General features: G+C 42.2%; 2 protein-coding genes across 15 annotated transcripts; one reads left to right on the top strand and one right to left on the bottom strand.

Annotated features, from left to right (window-relative positions):
• Positions 1-1,895: 1,895 nt before the first annotated feature.
• On the bottom strand, positions 1,896-8,543 carry pacc1 (proton activated chloride channel 1). 2 transcript variants are annotated; one of them, XR_007382366.1, is made up of 10 exons: positions 8,365-8,543; positions 7,520-7,613; positions 7,170-7,379; positions 6,573-6,727; positions 5,834-5,973; positions 5,573-5,714; positions 4,994-5,101; positions 3,075-4,895; positions 2,816-2,912; positions 1,896-2,044 (listed from the first exon to the last, which is right to left on the bottom strand). XR_007382366.1 is itself a non-coding variant. In XM_048975173.1 (8 exons), the coding sequence occupies exons 1-8, from the start codon at positions 8,395-8,397 to the stop codon at positions 4,734-4,736; spliced, it is 1,044 nt and encodes a 347-aa protein (XP_048831130.1). In that variant the 5' UTR covers positions 8,398-8,543; the 3' UTR covers positions 3,046-4,733. The 2 variants fall into 2 exon arrangements, 1 of the variants encoding a protein (XP_048831130.1); XM_048975173.1 differs by lacking the exons at positions 1,896-2,044; positions 2,816-2,912 and having other exon boundaries at positions 3,046-4,895.
• A 254-nt stretch (positions 8,544-8,797) lies between these two features.
• nenf (neudesin neurotrophic factor) lies at positions 8,798-13,561 on the top strand. Of its 13 annotated transcripts, none has more exons than XR_007382377.1 (6): positions 8,798-9,292; positions 9,674-9,734; positions 11,576-11,679; positions 11,983-12,878; positions 13,031-13,068; positions 13,107-13,561. XR_007382377.1 is itself a non-coding variant. In XM_048975174.1 (4 exons), exons 1-4 carry the CDS (start codon positions 9,146-9,148, stop codon positions 12,157-12,159), a joined length of 489 nt encoding a protein of 162 aa, XP_048831131.1. In that variant the 5' UTR covers positions 8,798-9,145; the 3' UTR covers positions 12,160-13,561. The 13 variants fall into 13 exon arrangements, 1 of the variants encoding a protein (XP_048831131.1); XR_007382375.1 differs by having other exon boundaries at positions 11,983-12,992; XR_007382372.1 differs by having other exon boundaries at positions 11,983-12,802; positions 12,917-13,561.
• The last annotated feature ends 359 nt before the right edge of the window (positions 13,562-13,920 follow it).

Here is a 13,920-nt window from a genome sequence, read left to right as displayed (position 1 = left end):
ACTGATCACCACTTCCCCAACAAAAAAGCAAATCGTCAGTGACAGTTTACACAGCACACCAGTACGTATTAGCCCACAAGACATTGTCATCTAAATGTATTTTCTGAACTAGCAGAAATAATTGCTTTAACAAGTATACTGTACCGGTATTAACAGCTAGGTAGGCCGACATGTCATATTGTAAGACGCAGATTGTACCGAGTGAGTTTTTATTAAAAGACCTAAGATAAGGCACGGCAATAATTTAGAAAATGCACAAAAACGCGGAAAAAGTGTGAAATATAAAACGGAATCATCTGTGTGTATCTATAGAGCATTTAACAACACTGTTTCTTGCAGTGGTTCTTGTTCGTTCTCGATCCAAATTCTGTTTAAAACAACAAGCGGGTCTTATACCGTAAAAATGCTGAACTGTGCATTTCATAGGTAAGCTGTTTGCAGACGGTTTAAAAGATTTTCACTCAAACCGGTAAATTTTATTTCACTTGGGGCAAAGAGATTTGCAGAGGCGCGCGCCCCCGCCGGTGTCCCTGGAGGAAAACGCTCCGTTTTAAACTCAAAACATGTATAATATTACTTAACTAAACTAACCGAGAAGAACAAACAATCACAAAGTCTTTGGCTACACTGTCTGATGCAAACCTAACTCTGTGCATCTAAGCTGTTAAAGCGTAACAAATGTTTCTTAAATGCAGTGTTATGACACATACAACAACGGCATACAGTACGCAATTATAGTGCAATGCAACAAATCCCATTACATTTTATCAGGCATGGTTTAGCAGCCGAAGAGAAATGCACGCTCAGCTCAGATTTGTGGCTGCCGAGGTTTCGGCCATACAGATAGAAGAACTAACATTAGTATGAAACTGAGACGTTTCGTCAAGAAGGGGTAAATTTATCAGAATATTACCGGCAAATTGCAGAATAAATCATTGATAGGGTACAAATATATAAAAACTGAGGGAGTGGGCTTTACACATGTATTTTTATATCTTAAACTCCCACCCATCCATTTTTACATCCGTTACTTTAGGTAATAGTTGAAATGTCTAGCGCTCTAAAGGATTAAAAAGATGTTTCCCTTTGAAACCGATTACTGTTTGGTTGACTGTTCTGCCACAAGATGGCAGAAAAAGCCACCCAACACATAAAACAACTAAAACACATACACAAAATGCACCTTAAATCGGTGGTTCTCAACTTTTTTTTGCACCCCGACCCAGTTTTTCCCGTTTATACAGGTTAATTCTATGACTGGGCTGGGAAATCTCATCGTGGATCAGCATAGGAGCTTGCTGGTTTTAAAATATTTGCAGTACCAACTTTGCCTAGCCTTTTACTATAAATCAGTCTACTGTAACAATTTTCAAGTAACTCAACCGTCAAAAGTGTGCTTTGCTCTCTCTGTGCAATACTGACGTGCAACATTACATATATTGTCGATGTGAATAAACTACAGATTAATCAGTCAGAAATTACTAGTGACTAAGGACATAATAGCAAGTCATACGTGTTGAGAGGCAAAGACAACATGGTAGCTAAAATGTCAGTCTTCAAAGAAAGGTCCAAGGTCACTGATATCTCACATCTCTAGCCTGTTTTCACTAGGGTGAACATGGGCGTGCAGGTCCATGGTAGTGAACCCACCACCCACCTCTGTACCTGTAAGTATGGAAATGTAAAAATTTTACACATGTCTTTGTGGTGTCAATAAATGTACACATCCAACCATACTTAATATCCCCAAACCTAGAACCTTGCCAAACTGAAAGTGATATAGTGACTCATTGGTGGAACGCATCTAGACCTGCAACTTACACCTCAACTTGACCTTTCGCCATGTCAACAAAAACAACTTCTCAGCTGCTTACCACCATACGAGCATAACCTAGCAATCTCCGCCTTTCCCAGGATTGTCTCATGAACGTCACCAGTGGAGATTTCTCCCTTAACGTGACACGCCGCTCTCCGTCTTGCCTCCGCTCCCTCTCTCTTGATTTATCGCTGCCACCGCTAGTTTCTCCTGCTTTAGCCTCAGGAGCTTGTCAGTAAGAACCAGACACATTTTACTTGAAAAAGTAAGAACATCCAACTAACCTTCGACATGGTCACAGTTTGGGTAAAGGTAATGATACAAATGATTGGTGCCGTTTGAAATTCAGAACAGAGTAGCTATGCAGTATCAGCTGACAGAAAGTTCTGCGAGGTGACCATGGACCACATAATTGGGGGTGAGGGCCACATAGGCCTGTGCCTGGGTAATCCCCCAACCCCCCTACGCCCCCGTCATTCCATGGGTTGACTCATCAATTAAAAAAAAAAAAAACAGAAGCATGCAAAGGGTCGCACTCCGTTACTATTCTCGTTCTTCCTGTAACTGCAGGTGTAGCAAAAAACCCTAAATCTGCGGTAATGATACTTACACTAAGCTATACTATATTATTAAAATGACAAATAATGAATCAGGTCAGGTTTGCAAGGACATATAACAATATTTTTTAAATCGCACAAAATTGTAGTGTGTTTTTTTTTATGGGAAAACCTAGACTGTAGGCAAATGCCAAAATGTCAACATAGTTATATTTAATTAATAAACTAGGCAACAGAAACCGTGAACCACAACTTCCCTAATCAGAACACGGCATCTTATGTTTGCATACTGTCTTACAGAAAACTTATGTAATGTTTTACCCTATTTTTTGCACTTAAATTGGGTTTTTGTTTCACAGTAGTTGTACACAATGGAAATGCTTCATGACTGCAAAACTCTACATGCTATAAATATTGACCATATTATATATGTTGTACTTACGATATAACTGCCATTTCAGTGGTGAAAGTTTCAAGTGAAATACCACAGAACACTGGACCTGCGGCACTTTCTCGCTGCCACTTGTTTAAATCTACAACTGCCAACGACACAATGGACCCACATGAAAGAAAATGGGCACAGGAGGTCAGAGTAAAACCAAACCGCTCCCATCACCTGGCACAACATTAAGATATAGCAAACAAACAAACAAGTGAACGAAACATGAATGGTTCAGGAAGATTTCCAGTGTTTTACTTACAAGTTGCAATTGCACGATCATTTGAATACACGCACACACTGTAAATACACTGCTGTTCAACAGCTGGTCTCGGGGCCTAGCGAGCTATCAATCAAATGGCAGAAAAAATCAAAATCAAAAATGTTAAACAATTTATTTTAACAAACCTAATACATAATTAAAAATATAACTCCTAGCACTGCCTTTCTAAGACTGAATAGGCTAAAAGCTGCAAGAATTTCATTGTTCTATACACGCTGCATCTCGCTATAATGCAAATTATGAATTATCCACTATCTCAAAAATGAATGAGTATATACTACTAAAAAATGCATCAAATTTGCATTATTTATATATCACAAATAAGTGGTCAAAATGTTAATGATGCTCCTCTGCTTCTCGGAGGGACTGAAATCGAGCGAAGATGCTGTTCACTCCACTAGTTGGCCATATTTAAGGCCACTGTCGCCAACATCTCTTGTCTTCTTGGCAGAATGTGATGGAACTTTGTCATGCATGAATATCTTTTGCTTTAGTGCCAGAGGCTTACTTTTGAGCACTGCAGTCAACTTTGCACCATGAAGAAACCAGAGCAGGCAGATCACCACCAGCCCAAAACATCACACCATCTCCTCCATGCTGGCATCTCCAAGACCAGGACTTTCGTTTCTGACCTGACCTTTGCTCCATTCTTCAGGTTAAGTTAGAGCTGCCTGGGACTCATTGGTGGATTACAAGTCCAACTACAAATATTTCTTGGCTCCTTTCATGTGCTTTACTTTCTTGCTGCTCTTCAACAGAGGTTGAAAATCTGATTTGCGTATCATTCTAGGTGGAGTCCTGAGTCGTTGTTGGCACCATCCTTGTCAAATACCCCTTTGCTGTTGGCTAAAGGCTGTGACCTCAGCACATTTTTAATGAGGGGGTGTTTACATTGTGAAACACCTTTCATTTTCCCCTTGTGTGACCTTTTACTGGCTGGATCTGGATTTGCCACATGACCTCTGCAAGAAATTTCATACTCTCTTCACTTCTGCAGACGAATCTACCTCGCGTCCCATAATGACAGCTTTGTTATTATTTACACAAGTGGTTTAGTAATGTGGCACAACATAATTGTGGGAGAAAATTCAACGATGGCGGCAGCTTTGATATTCAGGTGGAGTAACAATGAAATACTCATGGATGATGTAGATGAGTAACTGTCATTGCAAAACCTTGCAAAGTAAGACTCCCTAAAAGGAAAGACATCATGAAAGAATTCCAACAGGCCATTTGCACAATAGCATAACACAGTGTGTAAAAAACAATAAAAAGCAATCAAACATAAATATATACACATAATTGGCCTTCTTGGATGATAAAGTAGTCATCCAGGAACAACAAGACATGAATTAATACTGTCATGCTTAGATGAATACTAAATGCATTATATAGCAGAATTAATTTTTAAATTGATTTTTACTGACTAAAACACAGCAAGACACGCTAGCACTCTTTTACATTCTACAAAAAAGAACCTTCAAAAATCTGACTTTAATCATCTATATCTCTGCTGTACGCTGCTGGTTGACTCAGTTATCATCTTATCAATGATCTGTAAGAGGTTGGCATGATTACTGGCATGTCTGGGTTCCCTGAGAAGTCTGTGACCTTTCCGCAGCATCTCCAGAAAGCCCTTCAGGTAACCTGTGCCATTTCCTTGGCTCTCCTTCTCAGGTGTGCCTTGCGGATTTTCATAATCCACTTGACGCTGAGCTTGGCGAAATTCGCCACCTTGAAGAGGGCCATGAAGACGCCGCAGAGAATCGCGACGCTGCTCCAAGCGTTCGCCGTCACAATCTGTCGAGCAGGTTAGGAGATTAAGCGGAATGAAATAAAAACAAAGTCACATGCTGTTACCCCATATCAATAAAACAACAAACTGCACGATGACTTACGTCCCTAACTTCCTGGATGAACACGTCACGCCACTCAAAAACAACAAAAAACAGCTGATTGGTCCTCTCCGACTCGGGCCTCTTGTCATTGTACTTTACCACACTGGACTGTAGAGAACAAGCAAGTTTTTAAGTAAATACCTTTTTAAACAGCAATTAGAAAGGCAAATACAACAAATCATGATCAATTTCAGTCAGTACCGATTCTGTTAAACAGTTCCAGATTTTGCCTCTTCTAATTTCTTTGTGTTAAATTCTGTTTGGTGTTTCTCAATGGTTACATTTGAAAAGGGAGTCTAAGCATGAGGGGGACAGGATGCTGCTACAGGATATTTCTTTGTATGCATTTTCCCTTGTAGAGAGGAAGCTGCAGAAAGTCTTAGAGGTTAAAGGTGCACAGCATGTGTCATGTTTGTAATGTGTCAAAAACAATAAATAAAACCAAAATAGCATAAAAACCTATTACGCTTGCAGAAAACACTCAACAGCTGGCAATAAAAGATAAGATAGTACAGCTAAAATAGGAAAGACCTCGACATCAAAATCAAAACAAGGTTCTCCAAGGCGAAAGGCCTTTACCTCTTGCCGGAATTCCACGGACTCTTTCCCTCTTCCGGACGTCCTTATCAAGGACATCTTCACCCAAGTTCGAAAGCCTCCCGAGAAGGTCCACATGGAGTAATTCCTCACACATTCTTTCATAAACTCTGCTTTATCTGAGCTGGAGACAATGGACAACACCATCAATTCATTCAAATCATACAATAACCAACAAAAAAGAATTTATGACGCCCTTATCTTATTTTATACATTATAGTATTTTGTTTGGGTGTTTTATACCTTGCAGTCAAGTCGGCGAATTTGTAGAAGAGCATATAAGTGATGGAGCTGAAGTCTTCTTCTGTTTCATTCTGGCTAAACTGCAGGAAAATCAGCTCGCGATTCCTGATGTCGGTTGGCCCCTGAACCACAGTCACTTCCTTTGGTGAGGAAGAAAGATTGTTATATTGAAAAATCTGATAGCTAATCAATAATGTAAATAAAGAACTGAATTAGTATGTGTATGTCCGTTTATCCTTCTTCCAATCGTTTATTAGGGATGCAGGAGACGTGGGGCCAAGGAGCCCAAGACACACAAGTTGGAGTACACCCTGGATGGAACGTCTGTGTTTTCCAATCCAGTCCTTGGGGACCCACAGTCGGTCCACATTTTTGCATCCTCCCAGCTCCTTGCCAGACAGTGCACATTTTTGCATCCTCCCAGTTCCCTCAGAGTTGGGAGGGAACAAAAACATGGACTGTCTGTGGGTCCCTGAGGACTGGACTGGGAATCACTGGTTTATGCTAATATGTAATCTGGAAAATGCATGGATGGATGTAATCTGACTGGACAAAATGTATACAAGTTAAATTCTGTTTAAAAGGAAAAAATAAGTCAAAAGATTAGACCTAAAGTAAATTCTGTAGAATAACACATTTAGGGATTCATCTTGCATTGGCTGCATCAGTCTTTAAATAATAGACAATGATGTATAAATATGTCAGGCAGCTTTTTATTTTAAGGCTCAATGCAGATTACCCTGGTCTGGTTGGAGTAAGGATCCATGTAGGAGACCGATTCCATCACGCAGCCCCCATCCCCAGGGTTTCCTGGTGATACCAGAGCTGGGATGTGGTCATGCAGGTGGTGCTGGCAACTCAGCAATGTGGCCTTCCCCAGATACAGGGCGATACCTTGTCAAAAATAAAAAACAACACCGGTCACAGGTTCGCCGTGTAGCAGGGCAGCTGTGCTGCGTTGTAGGAGAAGCAACTGGCCAACGGCTCATGTGAGTTTTACTTATACTAAAAGGGCCGAAGGAAAAATGACTGGTTTAGAGAGATAACCAATCAGATTGTAGAGGAAGTGGGTCCAAGCAACTAGAGTAGGCGGACCGAGACATCTGATTGGTTAGTCCTGCCTCCTCTATTTGCTTGGACCCACCTCCTTTACAATCTGATTAGCTATCTCTCCGAACCAGTCATTTTTCTTTCAGCCCTCAGAACATTTTTGCGTAAGCATAACTCCCACAAGCTGCCCAACACCTGTCTTCAGAAATTCAGAAATTAGCGCCCCGTTCAGAAGTCAGGAGTTCACCTGCTTCGCCGGAGACGCTCGCACGCCACAATCACCCACCTACTGCATCGTACTCGTCCACTTCTTTGAAAGTTACTGACATCACCGGGTGGCTAAGCTTCTCTCTGAAGTCAGAGATGGTCTGGTATGCGAGGAAGAGTGCCACGGCTGTCAGCAGGACGTATATTAGGATAAGAAGAACAGTAAAGACATTCTTCAGACAGGCCCTGTTGAACCCTATCGAGATGCTTCCTGTGTCGTCTTCCACACCTGAGGATCAATAATACGCATCAGTCAAGCATCATTTCTGTCACGAGGCTCCACTGAGCTTTTTTACTCTCTCAAGTCCATTTTTCACTCCTGTTTCATTGCTACATCTACAGCTGTTTGCTCTGTACTGTAACACCCGCCTGGTAAATCGCTGTCATCGCCATCATCAAGAATCTGGTCGCTCTTGCCATTCTCTTGGCAGACACTTGGACACTGTCGAGCATCATCGCTGAACTGTAATAGAGACCAAGCTTAAGAATTATAAAAATATGTGACATTTATTTGCTTTACTGTACATTCTCTGGGATGTTCCCCCAGAGCAGTTTGAAAAATGAAGATTACTGTAAAAGTTGAACTTACTTGAACATTATCTTCCACTAGTTTCAAAAAGCCTATTGTAACACAACTACACAATAACATTAGAAAAAAGGACGTGTTGTGTTGGACGTGCTAGTTATAATAAAAATAAAAATACTAATAATTATTATTATTGTTATTAATGAATAATAATAATAATAATAATGTTTTTATATGATCTCATGCCCAAATCCACTTAATATCCTGTCATAAACAGACCGGAAACTTCTGGATCTAGTACAAATATACGTCTTGACGCTCTGTGAATGGAACGTGAAAACCATATCAATAAAATTATATATTTTCCCTTCCAGCTGTAAATCCGTCTACATTTTAAAAACACAGAAGTCTTTACAACAAGCGGAATACGTATGAATCAAGAATTGAAAAGCGCTCCAGGGACGAATCACATGACCACGTATCGAGTGTTAAGACTCCTCCACTTTTTTTATGAACATTTGTTCATTTTTCTCTCACGTTATTCTTGGTACTTTCGATCACTAAACAACGAAACACAGCTCACCACGTTCAGAACACTGGACAAGAAATACTTTTTAAAACGCTCAGTGGGTTTTCAAAATGTGGGATATAACGTTTTAACAGCTAACAGTCAAGCCACAAAACTTACTTTTTGGTAAGTCCGACAGTTTTCCCTTGTCATCCCGAGAATCGGCTGATTATTATGGACTTTTTATGGGCACCAGCTTTTTCCTCCTGCTCATTTGATGACCATTAAAAACGAGTCCCAATGCATAGAAATAGCTCCATGCAGTAGTTACCGGGGAGGCAGATGATCCGGCAGGGACATTGCACAGCCCTGACATCACATATCCCTCCCAAGTCCGCCTCCTGAACTTCCATACGGATGAGAACTTCCAGACTGAAACATGTCATTAAAACAGCCCTTTCGCATTTAACGTGCAGCGACAGGCCCGCTGTTTTTGCTTGGGTGCCGTGCACATACCATTGACATGAAGTTACCTTTTGCGAATTATAATATAATACAGATCTTTTTTTATTAAATACAAATACGGGAGTGCCCTTTAAGGCAATGCAAACGCAGTGAACCGTGCAATTAAGTGTGATTGTGTTTCTTTAAACGCTGCACATATAGATAACATAGTGATAAGAGACCGTAGTATTTTTGACGTTAAGCGTTAAGGATTGTCATGAATGAACCCTCACGTGATCTTTCAGACTGTATTAAGACCGGTATCTCCCAAACAGTGATCACCCTAAAGTTTTATTATTATTTCGTTGTTGTGGATTTGATTTTCTAAAAGCAGCGTGACCTCCTGCTGTCTCCGTTTTAGAAGTTGTTATTAATTATGGATATGTTATGTATGCAATTCGGGAGCTAAGAAAGCAGGAAGTCGGCGGCTCATCACGGTGAGAGGAGGCTTTCCGCAATGGCAGCCCTGTGGAAAGTGCTGGCCTCGGTCCTCCTGCAGGCTCTGCTGTGTCCTGCGGATGAGGTTACATTAAAGCCGAAAACTGCGCGCAAACCCGTCCGATTGTTCACTGACGACGATCTACAAAGTTACAACGGCCAGGAGGTGAGGAATATAATGTAATTTCACTCGAGTCGAGTACCTTCTCGTGTCTTAAAACTCGGAGCACAACTGTAGCTGTCAAACTCTCCATACGAGAGTTTTATTTTTCCTCAATCTGTCCACATTAGGTTTTATATGTGATAATTTAAAACCCTAAATCGGCAGAGAAGCTGCTTCTCTACAGTGTAAATTAGTACTTTATGATCGGAGCCACAAGTGTGTGTGTTTTTGTTTACAGTTAGGGTGAACTGTTAATATAATAATACATCGGCGACAGAACGGGATCGATCATTTTGCTAAAACTGTGTTGTGTTGTGGGTGTAAATATGATTTATATAATTGGTGTGTGTGAAGTCCACCGTAGCTTAATTGTTTGTATTGCAGGAAGGGAAGCCGATCTACCTGGCAGTGAAAGGAGTGGTATTTGACGTAACAAAAGGGAAGGGTAAGTGAATTAATAACTTTATATACAGTACATATACTCGGTAACAAAAAGAGTAAAGCACCTCGAAGTCCTATTTGAATGTAATTTGGTTTACGTGGAGACTAGTGATGGGTATATAAATGACTGGATTTGCAAGGAGCTGGTAAGTCTACTCCCCAGACACAGAGGACGCTGCCTAGATGCATTAAACAGCTTTGCCAGCACTTGAGGAAGTTTGATAGGGGGGCATTGTGGATTTGCATGAGGCTGGGGGGTCGTATCGTGCAGTTGCCCGGCATGTGGGACATGCAGATGTCACAGTCGGCTGATGTTGGAGCCAATGGGCATGTGAGGGCACCAACACACGTCGTGAAGGTTCTGGTCGCCTAAGACAGACCACGCCAAGCATTACAGAACCCCAAGACATCTGCGCCTGCCATCCAGATACAGGGATTAGATTCTCTACATCAGCCCATGTTATCCCGCACTATGTGTCGATGACTGGTGTCAGCCGGACTAAGGGTTCACTATCCCATGCGTAGGCTGCCGTTCAAACGCAGCCGTCCCTGCACTGGTGTTGAGTGGCACCATGATTGGGAGGCATGGACTGATGACAAGTAACGTCATACCATATTCAGTGATGAATCTCGGTTCTGCATTACCACGGATGACCATTGTGTGTGTGTATGGCGGCGCCGAGGGGAGAGGATCAATCGTGGCAGTGTTGTGTAGAGAAACACTGGCATTGCTCCTGGCATTTTGGTGTGGGTAGTCATAGGGTATGACATCATGGCGTGGGGAGCCATAGGGCATGACATCATGGTGTGGGGAGCCATAGGATATGACATCATGGTGTGGGGAGCCATAGGGTATGACATCATGGTGTCGGGAGCCATAGGGTATGACATCATAGTGTGGGGAGCCATAGGATATGACATCATGGCGTGGGGAGCCATAGGGTATGACTTCAGGTCATCTTTGGTAGTGATTCGGGGAACCCTGACGGTACAGCACTACATCAGTGACATCATGTGTCCATATGTCTTACCCCTCCTGACACAGCACCTTGGTACAGTCTTTCAACAACACAACGTACATCCACACATGGACTGCCTGCTTCACGTTGAGGTCCTCCTGTGGCCAGCCAGGTCCCCCGATCTTTCCCCAGTCGAACATGTATGGGATCAGCTCGGACGTCAACTGCCAATCTGCAGGATCTCGAGGGCCAGTTACAACAGCTGTGGGCCGACTTGCCACAGGAGAGGATACAATGGCTGTACGACTCCCTTCCTCACCATATCGGCCCATGTATTATGCCGGGGGGGGGGGGGGGGGATACCACCCCCTACTGACGTGGGACCAGCAGTGTGCCCATACAGCCAACTCTGTTCGATCTGATATTATATCATTGCGATACAGTCACATGACCTTTCATCATTTAATTTCCACCACTCCGTCTTGATGCTTTAACTTTTTTTTGTTACTGAGTGTATTTATGTGTGTGAGATTTGCTTTCTTAAAAACAAATTGTATAAAATCAGAATTATTTACATTATTTAAATGGATTTGGGCCCCCTTATAGCATATCATATTGGGCCCCCAACCCAGACCAATGCTGTTATGTTTTAGGGTTTTCTCTTTACCCCGTTACGACTCCCCTGGTTGGTTAATATATCAAACCAGCACTTATTGTGTTATATAGTTCATGCTAATTTTGAATAACACAAAGAGTATTAATTCTGTTCTTTGAAAATTAAGTTCACTGTGGGTCAGCCTATGGATTTGCCTTTTCTGTAAGAGTGCGGACTGTCTTTTTAAAAATCGCCGCTGTTGGTGAAACATTACATTTCCTTTATTTACAGAGTTTTACGGGAGAGGCGCACCGTACAATGCCTTGGCAGGGAGGGACTGCACAAAAGCTGTTGCTAAAATGTCTCTGGACCCTGAAGACTTAACGCATGACACTGTAAGTAGAGGCACATAACTGGTACTAAGCCCTTGTACCCTGGGATGCCAAAATCTGGCTTCAGGACCCCAGTGACCCCATCCAGAATAAGCGACTAGAAGATTGATGGATGGATGACAGTTTGTATGCTATGGACATAAGCTTGCCTAGAATGTAGGCAATGGGAACAGTGGAGGGAGACTGCAGTTAGGGCACAGGGTTCAACCTAAAGGCTGATAGCTGCAGTATCAGGAGTGGCTTCACTCCTGTAGCCTGAATTGTGAGGTAACTTTGGAACTTGTGTTTTTTTTTTATACCCGACAGACCGGATTAACTGAGGAAGAGCTGCAGTCGCTGGACAGCATATTCAAAGACACCTACAAAGCGAAATATCCAATTGTGGGCTACACAGCCAGGCGCATCCTGAACGAGGACGGCAGCCCCAACAAACACTTTCAGCCTGAAGATCAGCCCAATTTCAGCATCAAGGACGAGTTTTAAAAAGTCTGTTCCATCTGGCATTAAAAGAAAAAAAAACTCACATTTATACATCAATGATGCAAATATTTGGTACCATCTACAACAGTGCGTCAGTCTCTCATACTTTTAAAATGTGTTCTTCATGGAGTTAAAGTTAAGTATGCCTTTGCATAAGTAGGTATTTGAGTGTTTCAGTCCATGTAATGTAGTTAACATGGTCCTGTTTGTGACTGAACCTCGTGACATTTTCTAAGGGGGTAAAAGTTTAAACTCACTTAGCCTTTAAGTCTATTTAGCCTGTTTCATTTTGTGAAAGGAGCATGAATCCAATGCCAGGTCATTACCTCAAACTGTAACCTGGTTTAAGCCTGGAATTATGAGCAGTGATTTGCTTTTGGTTTATCAGTCCTCTGATCTCCACCAGTATTCCAACTGCTGGTACCGGAACATGCCACAGATTGGTGGCTTCAGGGTATGTTGTCATTTAATTTATCTGGTGTATTTATGAAGGAGGTCACATCTTTGGATCAGTGGACGGTGCTCTTGTCATATTTGATAGGAAACTCATTGTGACGTCTGGTGTAAATGGGATCCAAATTGTAGTACATTCCAGTTCGGTCCTTGGGGACTCGCAGACAGTCCGGAAATGTGGACTGTCTGGCAGGTAGCTGGGAGGGAGCAAAAACGTGGACTGTCTGACAGGGAGTTGGGAGGGAGCAAAAACGTGGACTGTCTGGCAGGTAGCTGGGAGGGAGCAAAAACGTGGACTGGCTGACAGGGAGTTGGGAGGGAGCAAAAACGTGGACTGTCTGACAGGGAGTTGGGAGGGAGCAAAAACGTGGACTGTCTGGCAGGTAGCTGGGAGGGAGCAAAAACGTGGACTGGCTGACAGGGAGTTGGGAGGGAGCAAAAACGTGGACTGACTGACAGGTAGCTGGGAGGGAGCAAAAACGTGGACTGTCTGACAGGGAGTTGGGAGGGAGCAAAAACGTGGACTGTCTGACAGGGAGCTGGGAGGGAGCAAAAACGTCTGTGTGTCCCTGAGGACTGGATTGGGAAACTCTGCAAATTGAATTCCCATCTCAGTTGAGTAAGTGAATCGATCTGAATCTGAGACACAGTTGTTTAAAGGAAATATTTTTCCATTCCCCTTGTGGTATAATGCTCACCTCTGAGCTTTGGTTTCCAGCTACAGACTACAATTAGATTTTTTTTCTTCTACCTAATTTTGTAGCATTTGTGAAGTGTCTGATTGCTATGGTACAAAATATGTTTACTGTATTTTAGTACACTAAAATTCTGTGATTTATTTTGGGTGATATGCTTGTGAAATGAAAATTCTAGACTCTGATGTCACAGAATTGATGCATTATTGGTACTAGGTTAATTATGAATAAATATTAATAAATGCATCCCCGTGCAACCTTTGTTATCCATTGTCTCTGGTTAGCGGTAGTACACTATAAAGCATGTTCTGGAAGTGATAACTGAGCCACGCAACATGGGGATTGAAGCAAGGTATTGAGAATTTATTTGGGGATGGTAATGAAAACTGATCTAGTGACAGTGGGTGGGAACAAGAAAAAGGTGGCCGTGTTGGTATGAGGATGCGTTACGGTCTGAGTGTATTTACTTGGGGAGAGAAATGCTGATCGTCAATGAAAAACACTGATTATTCACAAACACATGGGCAGCATCACTGCTCTTCCTCGCTACCCAAAATTCCTCTTATGCCTATTTATTTATTTTTCCCCAGGCAAATGTAGCTACTTCAATGTGGCA

The sequence above is a fragment of the Brienomyrus brachyistius genome, chromosome 14 (genome assembly GCF_023856365.1).
Source record: "Brienomyrus brachyistius isolate T26 chromosome 14, BBRACH_0.4, whole genome shotgun sequence".
NCBI lineage: Eukaryota > Metazoa > Chordata > Actinopteri > Osteoglossiformes > Mormyridae > Brienomyrus > Brienomyrus brachyistius.
Note: the sequence above shows the minus strand (reverse complement) of the source record. Positions and strands in the feature narration are given on the sequence as shown.

Bases quoted from the DNA above. Each gene is read 5' to 3' on its own strand.
- pacc1 (XM_048975173.1), bottom strand. From the start codon at position 8,397: ATGACAAGGGAAAACTGTCGGACTTACCAAAAA. The intron at 7,380-7,519 runs GCGGGTGTTACA...ATTGATCCTCAG, and splicing joins CGATGACAGCGATTTACCAG to GTGTGGAAGACGACACAGGA. The intron at 5,102-5,572 runs GTAAAGGCCTTT...TGTTCTCTACAG, and splicing joins CCGTGGAATTCCGGCAAGAG to TCCAGTGTGGTAAAGTACAA.
- nenf (XM_048975174.1), top strand. From the start codon at position 9,146: ATGGCAGCCCTGTGGAAAGTGCTGGCCTCGGTCCTCCTGCAGGCTCTG. The intron at 9,293-9,673 runs GTGAGGAATATA...TTTGTATTGCAG, and splicing joins AAAGTTACAACGGCCAGGAG to GAAGGGAAGCCGATCTACCT. The intron at 9,735-11,575 runs GTAAGTGAATTA...CTTTATTTACAG, and splicing joins TGACGTAACAAAAGGGAAGG to AGTTTTACGGGAGAGGCGCA.